Source organism: Piliocolobus tephrosceles, chromosome 5 (genome assembly GCF_002776525.5).
Source record: "Piliocolobus tephrosceles isolate RC106 chromosome 5, ASM277652v3, whole genome shotgun sequence".
In the NCBI taxonomy this organism is placed as follows: Eukaryota; Metazoa; Chordata; class Mammalia; order Primates; family Cercopithecidae; genus Piliocolobus; species Piliocolobus tephrosceles.
Genome location: NC_045438.1, coordinates 46,795,218 through 46,808,961, shown reverse-complemented (window position 1 = coordinate 46,808,961; position 13,744 = coordinate 46,795,218). Strand labels below are relative to the sequence as shown.

At 36.5% G+C, this 13,744-nt stretch overlaps 1 protein-coding gene across 4 annotated transcripts in view; it reads right to left on the bottom strand.

Annotated features, from left to right (window-relative positions):
• Positions 1-13,744, bottom strand: part of GRM1 (glutamate metabotropic receptor 1) — a 440,038-nt gene that overhangs the window by 49,170 nt on the left and 377,124 nt on the right. For all 4 annotated transcript variants that reach the window (XM_023194785.3, XM_023194783.3, XM_023194786.2 and 1 more), the window contains one exon: positions 1,529-1,655. In XM_023194785.3, the coding sequence (XP_023050553.1) occupies positions 1,529-1,655 (127 nt within the window). The remainder of the gene's footprint in view (positions 1-1,528; positions 1,656-13,744) is intronic.

The following is a 13,744-nucleotide window of genomic DNA, read 5'->3' as shown; positions in this document are numbered from 1 at the left end:
ATGTTCTGATCTACTTTTCTTCTCTTTAAAAAGGACCTTTGTACTAGGTGACTTATAAAAGCTTTCTGCTGCTCAGTTTAATTTTTTCCTAACAAAATTAACATTTTACAAGGTATTGTGACTTAGTAAGTATAATTTTAGTTACGTGACCTAGTTCTACTTACCTAGTCATTTTTGACGTATTTTGAATAAACTGCATGATTTCTTAGTTGCATATTCTTACTTTGAAACAGGTAAAAAAGTGTCCAACCATCAAGAATATTACACTTTTGGATGATTTTCAACAGCACCCAGAAAGGCATGGAGTCAGGCGTTAGTGGTCTAGGTTCTGCTTCTCACTATTTTCCTGACTTTGGCCATATGACTTCACCTCTCTAGGCCTCAGCTCCCTCTTTCTAAGATGACAAGATAAGGGGCTAGATTATTCAGATGATGAAGTGCCTGTGTACTCAGATAAAGAAAAGCCTCTATAGCTCCTAAAATTTATGCAAAGTTTTATGAATCATTTGTCCTCTGTAAGCTCATAACAAGGTCTGTGAAAAACAAAACTCATTTATATGAACATCACTCTTAGGAAACTTACAAACTCATATAATCAATCCCTCTGCGTTCCGTTGGTTTTACTAGTGAATCATCTGTTGCATTCATTTATTCCTTTCCATTCCTACTCTAGCTGTCCTAATCCACTCCTTTTCAAATAACTTACTTGCATCAATACAACAACTTTCTATACCACCACAAGAAGCATACCAGAAATATAGATATCATGATGTCATTCACCACTTTAAAATTCTTTAGTGGTTCTCCTGTGCTTAAAGCCAAAGTCCAAACATATAGAGGAAAGTCACACAGAAGCACTCTACCATCCCACCAGTTTCCTTGTCGATTCTCATTTCTGACCACTACTCTACTGGGCCGTTGTGCCTACCTACCAATCCCACATACTTGTCCTATGGTTTTCTGCAAAGGTGTCATCAACTTTCATGTTTCCTGTGTTCTACTTTAGGCCTGAAATTCCTTTCATCTTCTTGCCTGCCTAACAAACTTTACGCACCCTTTATAGATATCTCTATTATTTCAATAATTATATTATGTTTAATTATATTTTGCCATGTTTCTTCCCTGATAGATTTTACACAAAATAAAAGCTGGGACATTTACCTTTCTATTTTTAGGGCCTACAGTAGTGCCTCGTCCACGGTAGATGTTCAAGAAATGATTGCAAATATAAATTCAGGTGGCCAGAAATACCTTCAAATACAATTTAAAGAAAAACAGAAAACAACTCTATAATAGCATAGCCTACCACACATCAATTCATTGTTATTTAGATTTACAGGAACTTTCTTTTCAATATAGATTATAGAAAACGTATGAGGTTTATGCATACTCCTTGACATGAGGACTAAAAAGTGTGCATTGTAAATTAACATTGAGAAGACATGAGCTAATCATTCTCATTTGAGCGATGGACACATTGGAAAGGCAAATAGTCAGGGACAAGGTTTCCAAGTGAGGCAGTTCCTACCTGTTAGATCTGCATTGGGCCACCATCCCAAGTCACAAGCTTTGCAGGTGAACTCATCTTGCACATATTCGTTCTCTTTGCAGGCTGTGCAAATCCAACAGCAACTCACTTCTCCCTTCCGTATAACCTATAACATAGATATTTCATGAATTTTAAAGATAGTTTTCCCAGAAAAGTTTCTATTTCGGATGAGGGCTTGTTTTCAGACTACAAATAAAGAAAAAAAGACTAACTATGAAATAATCTTATATGCTGAGGAATCTTAAGAATGTGAATTTGCATATACTTGATTATTTTAGAGTTCGGATGGAAATGTCAATTCACTCCATGCTGAGTTTGGAGGCTTTTCAATAATAATTTATTTTATAGAGTTATTTGACTACATTTTTTTTGCAGTTAAAAATGAAACAGTTTAATTTAATCCTTGTTTATATTAATATTTATTACTCTCAAAAAAGTAAAAAGTATACATTTTTCCTCTCTGAGAAAGTAGTTTTACCAAAAAAGTCTGTAATAAAACCTTATTAATTCATAAAAGCTAAATAATTATAAAATTTTTGTTGTAATTATGAAAAACTGAATTATTAGACAATTTCACTCAAGAGCAACTATATATACGTAAAAACAGAATGATACCTAAGAATACAGAATCAAGTATTGCTCTGCCTTTCTCTAGTGAATTCAAAAGATCATAACAAGTATTGGCAGCAACATTACTAGTTCAAAATTACTGGAGAGCTGCTTAATATCTGAGCAGTTTAAACTTTCCCCCATTTTCAATTTGTTTGGTGAACACTTTCACACTCCATAGCACAAAAATAAACATAAAAACACATTGCATTTAAAGTGAGTGTTTTGTAGACAACACACAATTTGGTCTTGCATTCATCTCTAGTCTGGCAACTTCTGCCTTTTATTGCTTAGTACATTTACATTTTCTATAATAATCAGTATGGTTACATATAAATCAGTCATCTCTTATTTTTCTTTTATCTGTCCTATCTGTCCTTTTTTTCTACCTTCTTTTTAGCATTCTATTTTATCTCCATAGTGGCTTATTAGTTAGGCCTCTTTGCTATGTTTCAATGGTTGCTCTAAAGTTGACAATATGGACCACTAATTTATCACAGTGTACATTCAGATAAGATTATACTACTTTATTTATAATGTAAGAACCCGACAGTAATATTCTTCCATTTTCCCCTCCCATCCTTTAGGTTATAGTTTTATACATTTTACTTCCACATATTTATGTAATGGACCCTCCCCAAATGAATTATTATTTTTGCTTTAAACAGTCATCTCTGAAATATATCTTTTAAAATAAGAAAGACATTATATTTTATATTTACATTTCTGGTTCTTTTAATTATTTTGTATAAGTCCATATTTTGGCCATATTTTCTTCTTCCTGAAGACTTTTCTTCAACATTGACAGCAATGCCAGCCTGAGAATATGACCTCCCTCATCTTTTATTTGTTTGAAAAAGTATTAATTTTGCCTTAGTATTTCAAAAATAACATTTTCACTTGGTATGGAAGTTTAAGTTGAGTGTGTGTGTGTGTATATATATATATGATGTAATATATATATGTAAATATATATATATTATTTCAGCATGTTATATCATTCCATTGTCTTAGGGAATAGAATTCTAGGTTAAAGATTATTATTATTATTATTATTATTATTATTATTATTATTATTATTATTTTTGCTTTCAGTGCTTTAAAGATGTTACTTCTTTCTTGTCTCACCTATAGTTTCTGATAAGAAGCCTGCCATAATTGTTATTTCATTCCTCTGAATGTATCACCCTTTCTTATTTTGGATAATATTAATTTTTTATCACTAGTTTTTAGCAACTTAATTGTAATGACTTCTTTGTGTTTATCCTGCTTAGAATTTGCTGAGCTTTATAGATTTGGGTTTACATTTTCATTACTTTAAAAATTTTACAGCCATTATTTCTTCAGGTTTTCTTCTGACTTGCTTCACTCTCCCATCCTTTTGGAGCTTCAGTTGCACTTATAGTCTACCCCCAGGTATTACTCTGAAAGTAACTGAGAGTCTGCTCATTTCTTTCAGTATTTAATTTTTTCTTTGTGCCTCATTTGCCTGTTTCCTATTGCTATGTTTTTCAGTTCATTGACCTTTAGTTCTACAACAACTAATGTGCTGTTAATCAAATCCATTAAAATGTTTTTTTCTTAGATATGTTATTTTTCATCTGTATAACTTGTTATTTTTTGTATTTTCATTTTTTTCCTTTTATATTTATATCTTCTTTTAAATCTTTTAGCACATATTTATCCTTGTGTTTTAATGCCCTTGACTGCTAATTTCAACATCAATGTAATTTCTGGAACTGTTTCTATTGTTTGGTTTTCTTCCTGGTAATGTGACACACTTTGCTGCTTGGTCAAATCTACAAATTTTTGGCCCGATGCAAGACATTGTGTGCATTAAGGTGTAGAGTGCGGATTTATTTTTATTCCTTTTTTAAAAGAGTGTTGGACTTTGTTTGAGCAAACAGTTAAGCAACTTACAGCTCAGTTTGTTCCCTTTGAGCTTTGATTTTAAACTATTAGAGCAAATCTAGAATAGTCGCTATTTGAGGAATAGTTTCTCCTCATTATTAAGATGTGACCTTCCAAGAGCTTTTACTTAATTCCTTATATATTCAGCAACATATCTCTACTCTGGCTGGTGAAAATTGGAAAATTCCTGGCTCTATGTCAGCTTTGGGAATCCATCTCCCTAGTAAGTGTTCCTTACCTGGACTCAAAATTCCAACCGGCTGACATGTAGACTAGTATTCAATCAAATACTCAAGCGAATGCCTATGCTAATTTCTGTGACTCCTTTTTTGCACAGATCCATCATCTTCCATATACTTTGCACTACAAATTCTAGCCATTTTGGTCCTCCCAAACTCTGATTCTGTCTTCCTAAATTAGCAATATGGTCAAGCTCCATTTGTTTTCTCTCTCAAATGAACAACAATCAGGAAATTTTTTCTGTCTTTTTGTCTCCAGGCAGAAAGCATGAGTGGTTTTAGGGTTCACCTTATTCGTTTCCCCTCACTTCCATGAACTCAAGGTCATGTACTGTTTTCCAATGTCCGAACACAGTTGTTTTGTATATTTCATCAAGATTTCTAGTTGCTTATGGCAGAAGGCTAAGTCTGGACTCTGTTAATCCCTCATCTCTGGGAACAGAAGTTCCTCTCTAACACAATAAAAGTGATCAAATATTCCCATATGTAAAATCAGAAACTAAACTCTAATTACTGTCATACTTTAAAATGATAGAAACTCTAGCCTTCATAAAAATAAGATTATCTTCCTGCACATCAGGTTGACATTTATACCACTGTTTTAGAATTACACAAAAAGATCAAATGACAGAATATTTTCAGCAAGTATATAAGGTTTTCTATTTCTACTTGTACTTCCAAATAACTTTTGAAAGTAGAGCCAAATTAAGTCTTTTTGAAAAAACTCACACCTATCCTCAAAATAGGCATGAGAAATTTAAATTATAAAAGATATCTTTTCTAAATGATACAAGAAAAATTGAATTAATAAATAAATGCTACTGTCTTACTTTAATTAGGATAAGCAGTACAGTAAGAGCCATCACGAATTACTGTATTTCACTTCAACCAGCTGTATCTTTCTCTCCATGTAAAATTAGTACTGCTAATTAGACAAATTCAAAAGACAATAATGCTAAACAAATTTACTCATGCAGGATGACTCGTGAAAGTACATTCTGCAAATAACTAGTACATGGAAGCTCTTTGACATTAGCTTTTGACTGACTGAACACATTAATGAATAAGTTATTAGCTTATACCTTTAATACAGAATGAAAAATAGAGATGTTTAAATGGAGTTACTTTTTAAATCCTCCTTCTTTATGCACCAAGTGCACCAAGCATGTGTACTTTCACCATATAATATCTGTAAGATGAAATTTATCCTTTCTATCTTCATAGTCACCCCTCTAGACTCAGACTTTATTACTTTACACTGAAATTATGCTCCCTGCCCATAGTATGATCCATTGTATATATCTAGGGACTTATATACCATGCCTCTAATTTCTTCTCACTCCAGAGTAAGATGCACATAGCTACCAAGATCATCCAAATAGGCTGTAGCTCCTCAAAGAAAAGGACTATGCCATCCTTTCAGTGTTTTCACAGTATAGTGATCAAGGCACAGAAATGTATCAAAAATACACAGCCAATGAATGAGTGGTGAATGGAATATTTTTCAAAAATATAATTAGATCACTCAAAGAACTTTAGTGCTTCCTATTTTAATACCTTTGAAATACAAGTTCTTCAGTCAGACATTCACTTGGCCCCTAGTTTTCGTTTCTGTACCTGATTTTGTCTGTTATTAATTTCTTACATTTGTATGTGATAAAAGGAAGGACAGTCTCTGCTTAAATGCATATTACCTTCTATTTAGAATGTCATCTTTTCTACATAAGACCCTCCATGTCACTGCTTTCAAGATGAGACACAAAAGTCACACGCTTCAGTGAGTATTTTAGAGCAGTGAGTCTTTCAAAATATTATTTTATTTGAAACTCTTAATCAACAAAAATATAGTGGATATTTTATTACCACAGGTTAGCTTCTGTCCTCTAATTGTTTCACAAATATGTGGTAGATATGTTTCATTCAGACAAGTTGTTTTTAAAAAATATTTCTTAAGTTATTATATCTTATATATGTTCTAGTTTCCCCAAAGTGACAAATTTAAAATTATTTTTATATTTGTCATTGGAACTGATATTTCTTTTGTATGATGTATACATTCAATAAGTGAATAAGTGTTTAATTTTTGTCACACTAAAATGTTTTTTTATGTCAACTCTGAGTCATAGTAAAAGTTTTGACATTTCACTGAAACCTCCCTTGAAGGACTAAGGCTTTCTAAGACCTACCTGTTTTGATTCTTTTTACATCCTGTATACATGGTTCTATGCTTGTTAGTGAGACTAGGTGATCTGCTGCTACACACAATGTTATGATTCACTTTATATACACTGCGAGTGTCTTAAAACAATTATAGCATAGGAAATTAAATGTCCACTTTGTGACTGCACTTCTGAAGCAACATGAAATGGATTTGTTTAAATTAAAATTTTATTTACAGAATGGATGAAAGAAAGTCAACAGCATCAAGAGAACATAATGGTGGAAAAGTAACTGAAAAAAGGTAAAAGATAAAATTTTCTTTGTAAGAGAAACATCTGAAAGACTAAAAAGAATGAAGGAACTGGGTCTACTTTAACTAGAATTGTAGAAGAGATTAAACTGCTTCTGGTCCTCTAGGCGGAGCAAGATGGTGGAACAGAGAATACTACCTATTGTCTGCCTCCCCTACCAAGGACATCAACAAATATTTACAGATAATCAAAAATCAAGTGAACACTCAGTATCTGGTTTTAACTTCATATTGATGAAAGAGGCACTGAAGAGTTAGAAAAAACAGCCCCGAATTGCCAACGCCTCTGCTTCTCCACCCTCTAGATGCTGCGGCATAGTGCAGAGAGCATCTCTAGGTGTTGAGGGAGGGAAAACACAGTAATTGTGAGGCACTGAACTCAGTGTTGTCTTGTTAGAACTGAAGGGAAAACCAGATCAAACTCAGCTGATGCCCACCCACAGAGGGAGCATTTAAGCCAGCTCTAGCCAGAAGAGACTCACTGATTCCATGGGTTCGAACTTAAGTGCCTATAAACCTTGTCACCAAGGGCTAAAGGATACTGTGTCTCCAAGTAAACTTGAAAGGCAGTCTAGATCATAAGGATTGGAAATTTTAGGTGAGTCTTAGGGCTGAACTAGGCCCAGAGACAGTGGACTAGTGAGGGCAGACAACATACTGGGACAACAGTTGGGGCAGGTAAGGGAGTGCTGGCATCACGCCTCCCCTAACCTCAGGCTGTACAGTTAGCAGCTCCAAAAGAGACCCCTTCTTTCCACTTGGGGAAAGGAGAAGAAAGAGTGCGGAGGACTTTGTCTTGCATCTAGGATACCAGCTCAGCCACAGCAGGATAGGGCACCCATCAGAGTTGTGAAGCCCCTGTTCTAGGCCCTAGGCCCCAGAGGACATTTCTAGACACATCCTGGACCAGAAGGGAACCCGTTGCCTTGAAGGAAAGGGCTCAGTCCTGGCAGCATTTATCACCTGTTAACTGAAATGTCCTTGGGCCCTGTATAACCAACAGCAATACACAGGTACTACATTGAGGGCCTTGAGTGATCCTCTGAGACTCAACAGATTACCAGCTGTGGTGGATATGGGGCAAAACTCCTTCTGCTTGGGAGAAGCAGAGGGGAAAGAAAAGGGGCTTTGTCTTAAGTACCAGCATGGCCACAAGTGGATAGAGTACCAAATGGGCTCTTGGGTCCTTGATTCCATGGCTTGACTCTTGAACTACATTTCTGGATCTGCCTTGGGCCAGAGGGAAACCCAGTGCCCTGAAGGGTATGTCCCATGCCAGGCAGCATTTACGACAAGCTGACTTCAGAGACTTGGGCCTTAAGGGAACATCAGGGGTAGTCTGCCAGTACTCCTTATGGCCTGGGGTGGCAGTAACTATGAAGTGAGTCTCCTTTACCTTCGGAAAGATGCCAAAGGGTACTCTGACAGATGCCTTTTGGAAAGTGGGAAAGAGTGTGAAGAACTGCATCTTGTGGTTTGAGTGCCAGCTCAGCTACAGTATGATAAAACAACAGGTAGACTTCTAAGGTTTTCAACTCTAGTCCTTGACTCCCAGATGGAACTTCCAAATCCACACAGGGCTATGGGAGACTTTGCTGTCCTGAAGGGAAGAACACAGACCTGGCTGGCTTTGCCACTTGCTGATTGTAGAGCCCAGGGCCTTGAGCAGACATAGGTAGCAGAGAATGGCTACAGCAGGCCTTGAGAAAGACCCAGTACTGTGCTGACTTGCGATTTGACCTGGCAAAGTCATAGTTGTGGTGGCCACAGGGGCATTTGTGTCACTCTACTCACAGTTTTAGGTGGCTCAGAACAGAGAGAGAGAGAGAGAGAGAGACTCTATAGGTTAGAGAGAAAGTAAGGGAAGAGAACAAGAGTCTCTGGTAACCCAGAGATTTGTCTTAGATTTTGTCCAAGACCTCTATGAGTCTGCAACAACCACAGCATTATTAGGGTTGGGGAGCCCCTTAAAGCAGATACATCTTGGATCACAGCACCCAAGTACTTTCAAATATCTGGAAAGCCTTCTCAAGAAGGATGGTTACAAATAAGCCCAGACAGTAAAAGCTACATTAAATACCCAAATCCTCAATGCCCATGCACCAAAGAACATATACTAGCATCAACACCATCCAGGAAAACATGATCTCACTAAATTACCTAAATAAGGCACCAGGAACTAATCTTGCAGAAACAGAGATATGAGACCTTTCAGAGAGAAACTTCAAAATAGCTATGTTGAGGAAACTCAAAGAAATTCAAGATAACACAGAGAAGTAATTCAGAATTCTATCAGATAAATTTAGCAAAGAGATTGAAATAATTAAAAAGAAACAAGCAGAAATTCTGAAGCTGAAAAATGTAATCAACATACTGAAGAATGCATCAGAGTCTTTTAATGCAGAATGGATCAAGCGGAGAAAATAATTAGTGACCTTAAAGACAGGATATTTGAAAATGCCTATCAGAGGAGAAAAAAGAAAAAAAAATAATAATAAAGGACACCTACAGAATCCAGAAAATAGCCTCAAAAGGGCAAATCTAAGGATTACAGGCCTTAAAGATGTGGCAGAGAAAGAGAGAGAGGTAGAAAGAATATTTTAAAAGGTAGTATCAGAGAACTTCCCAAAGGTAGAGTAAGATATCAATATCCAAGTACAAGAAGGGTATTGTATGAGTCTGTTCTCATTCTGCCAATAAAGACATACTTGAGACTGGGTAATTTATAAAGGAAAAAGGTTTGACTCACAGTTTCACATGGCTGGGGAAACCTCACAATCATGGCATATTACAAAGGAATAACAAAGTCACATCTTGTATGGTGGCAGGCAGGCAAGAGAGAGAATATGCAGGGAAACTCACCTTTATAAAACAATTCACTTATTCACTATCATGAGAACAGCACTGGAAAGACAGGCCCTCATGATTCAATTACCTCCCAATGGGCCCCTCCCATGACACATGGGAATTATGGGAGCTACAATTTGAGATTTGGGTGGGAACACAGCCAAACCATATTATTCTGCCTCCTGGTCCCTCCCAAATCTCATGTCTTCACATTTCAAAAACTATTGTGCCTTCTCAACAGTCCCACAAAGTTTTAACTCATTTCAGAATTAATTCAATAGTCCACAGTCCAAAGTCTCATCTGAGACAAGGCAAGTCTCTTCCATCTATGAGGCTGTAAAATCAAAAGCAAATTAGTTACTTTCTAGATACAATGAAGGTACGGGAATTGGGTAAATAACATCTCTTCCAAATGGGAGAAATTGGCCAAAACAAAAGGGCTACAGGCCCCATGCAAGTCCAATATCCAATACGGCAGTCATGAAACCTTAAAGTTCCAAAATTATCTCCTTTGACTCCATGTCTCACACCCAGGTGATGCTGACCCAAAAGGTGGGTTCCCATGGTCTTGGGTAGCTCCACCCCTGTGGCTTTCTAAGATATAGCCCCACTCCCGGTTGCTTTCACAGACTGCTGTTGAGTGTCTGCAGCTTTTCCAGGCACGCAGTGCAAGTGTCAGTGGAATGGATCTACCATTCTGGGGTCTGGAGGATGGTGGCCCTCTTCTTACAGCTCCACTAGGCAGTTCCCCAGTGGGAACTCTGTATGGAGGCTTACACCTCACATTTCCCATCTGCACTTCCCTAACAGAGGTTCTCCATGAGGGTTCCACCCCTGCAGCACACCTTTGCCTGGACATTCAGGTATTTCCATGTATCCTCTGAAATCTAGGTGGAGGTTCCCTCTCCTCAATTCTTCCATGCACCCACAAGCCCAACACCATGCGTAAGCCACAAAGGCTTGGGGCTTGCACCCTCTGAAGCAATGGCTTGAGCTCTACATTGGCCCATTTTAGCCACAGCTGGGATGCACAGCACCAAACTAACCCAGGAAGCTATTTTTTTTCTCCTAGTCCTCTGGACCCAAAGGTCTCTCACATGCCCTGTAGGCATTTTCCCCATAGTCTTGGTAATTAGCATTGGGCTACTTGTTACTTATGCAAATTTCTGCAGCCAGCTTGAATTTCTCCCTAGGAAATGGGTTTTTCTTTTCTAATGCATCATCAGGCTGCAAATTTTCCAAACTTTTATCCTTTTCACCTCTTGAAGGCTTAGCTGGTTAGAACTTTCTTCCACCAGATACGTTAAGTTGTCTCTCTCAAATTCAAAGTTCCACAGGTCTCTGGGGCAGGAGCATAATGCCACCAGTTTATTTGTATAGCAAAAGTGACCTTTACTCCAATTCCTAACAAGTTTCTCATTTCCATCTGAGACCACCTCAACCTGGACCTTATTGTCCATATCACTATCAGCATTCTGGTCAAAGTCATTTAATAAGTCTCTAGGAAGTTCCAAACTTTCCTAAACTTTCCTATCTACTTCTGAGCCCTCCAAACTGTTCCAATTTTTGCCTGTTACCCAGTTCTAAAGTTATTCCACATTTCCAGGTATCTTTGCAACAGTGCCCCACTCCCAGTGCCAATTTACTGTATTCGTCTGTTCTCACGCTGCTAATAAAGACGTACCCAAGACTGGGTAATTTATAAAGGAGAAAGGTTTAATGAACTCCCAGTGCAACATGGCTGGGTAGGCCTCACCACCTCCAAGGCCTCACAACCAAATAGAAAGCAAAGGAGGAGTAAAATCACATCTTGCATGGTGGCAGGCAAGAGAGAGAACATGTGCAGAGAAACTCCCCTTTATAAAACCATCATATCCTGTGAGACCTATTCACTATCGTGAGAACAGCACCAGAAAGACCCATCCTCATAATTCAATTACCTTCCACCGGGTCCCTCCCATGACATGTGGGAATTCTGAGAGTTACAATTTGAGATTTGTGGGGACACAACAAAGTCATATCAATTATAGAACTCTGAGCAGTTTCAACCCAAAGAATGCTACCTCAAGGCATTTAATAATCATAGTATTAGGTGAAGGATGAAGAAAGAATTCTAAAAGCAGTAAGAGAAAAGAAACGATTAACATAAAATGCAGCTCCAATATGTTAGACAGCAGACTCCTCAGTGGAAATTTTACAGGCCAGGAGACAATGGGATAACATATTTAAAGTGCTGAAGAAAAAAAAAAAAAAAAAAAAAAAAAAAAAAAAAAAAAAAAAAAAAAAACTTTTATCATAGAATAGTATATTTGATGAAAATATCCTTCACATTTGAAGGGCACATAAAGGATAAATAAAGACTCCCAGACAAAAGCTGAGGTATTTAATTAATACCAGACCCATCCTACAAGAAATACTTAAGGGAGTACTTCCAACAGAAAGAAAAGAACATTAATGAACAATAGACAATTGCCTCAAGGTACAAAATTCACTGGTAATAGTAAGTACATGGAATAAAAAGAATATTATAACACTGTAACTGTGGTATATAAACTAATCTTAAGTAGAAAAGCTAAATAATGAACCAATCAAAAGTAATAACTGCAACAACTTTTCAAGACATAGTCAATATAATAAGATATATATAGAAACAACAAAAAGTTTAAAAACAGGGATACAAAGTTAAGGCATATAGTTTTCACTAGTTTTCTTTTTTGTTTGTTTATTGAAACAGTATTAAGTTGTTATGGGGTTAAAATAATAGGTTATAAGATAGTTTTTTTTAAGCCTCATTGCAACCTCAAAACAAAAAACATACAATGTAAACACACACAAAAATGAAAAGCAAGAAATTAAATCATGTCTCCAGAGAAAATTACCTTTACTAGGGGAAAACAAGAAGGAAGGAAATAAAGAAGGGAGGGAAGTCCATAAAATTACCAGAAAAGAAATAACAAAATGGCAGGAATAAGTCCTTATTTGTCAACAATAACATGGAATGTAAATGGACTAGATTCTCCAATCAAAAGACATAGACTGGCTAAAAGCTGCTGCCTACAAAGAACACACTTCACTTATAAAGACATAGTTAAACTGAAAATAAAGGGATGGCAAAAGATAGTCTGTGCTAATGGAGACCAAAAAAAGCATAGATTGCTATACTCATACAAGACAATATAGATTTTAATACAAAAACTACAAGAAGAGACAAAGAAGGTCACTACATAATGATAAAAGGGTCAATTCAACTGAAGAATATAACAATTGTACACATATATGCACCAAATACTGGAGCACCTAGATAAGTAAAGGAAATATTATTAGAGCTGTAGAGAGAGATAGGCTGTAATACAATAATGACTGGAGATTTAAACAACCCACTTTCAGCATTAGACAGATCTTTCAGTCAGAAAATCAACAAAGAAACATCAGACTTAATCTGAACTATAAAACAAATGGATCTAATAGATAATTACAGAATATTTCATCTAAGAGCTGCAGAACGCACACACTCCTCCTCAGCACTTCCTCTCTTCCTCTTTCCCGAGAATGAGTCATCATCAAGGATAGATCATACATTATGTCAAGAAACAAGTCTTAATGCATTCAAAAACAAGAAATAATATCAAGGATCTTCTCTGACCACAGTGGAATAAAAGTAGAAATGATTAACAAGAGGAATTCTGGACACTACACAAGCTACGTGGAAATTAAACAATATGCTCCTGAATGACTAGTGGGTCAATAAGGAAATTAAGAAGGAAATTGAAAGGTTTATTGAAACAAATTATAAAACACAATATACCAAACCAGTGGATAGTATGGATAGCAAAGACAGTATTAAGAGGGAAGTTTAGAGCTACAAGTGCCTACATCAAAAAAAAAAAAAAAGAAAAGAAAAGAAAAAGCTTTAAATGAACAATCTAACAGTGCACCTTAAAGAACTAGAAAAGTGAGAAAAAAACCAAAGCCAATATTAGTAGAAGAAAACATGAAGATCAGAATAGAAAGAAATCAAATGAAATGAAAAACAACAATATGAAAGATCAATGAAGGGGCGGAGCAAGATGGCCGAATAGGAACAGCTTCAGTCTCCATCTCCCAGCACGAGCGACACAG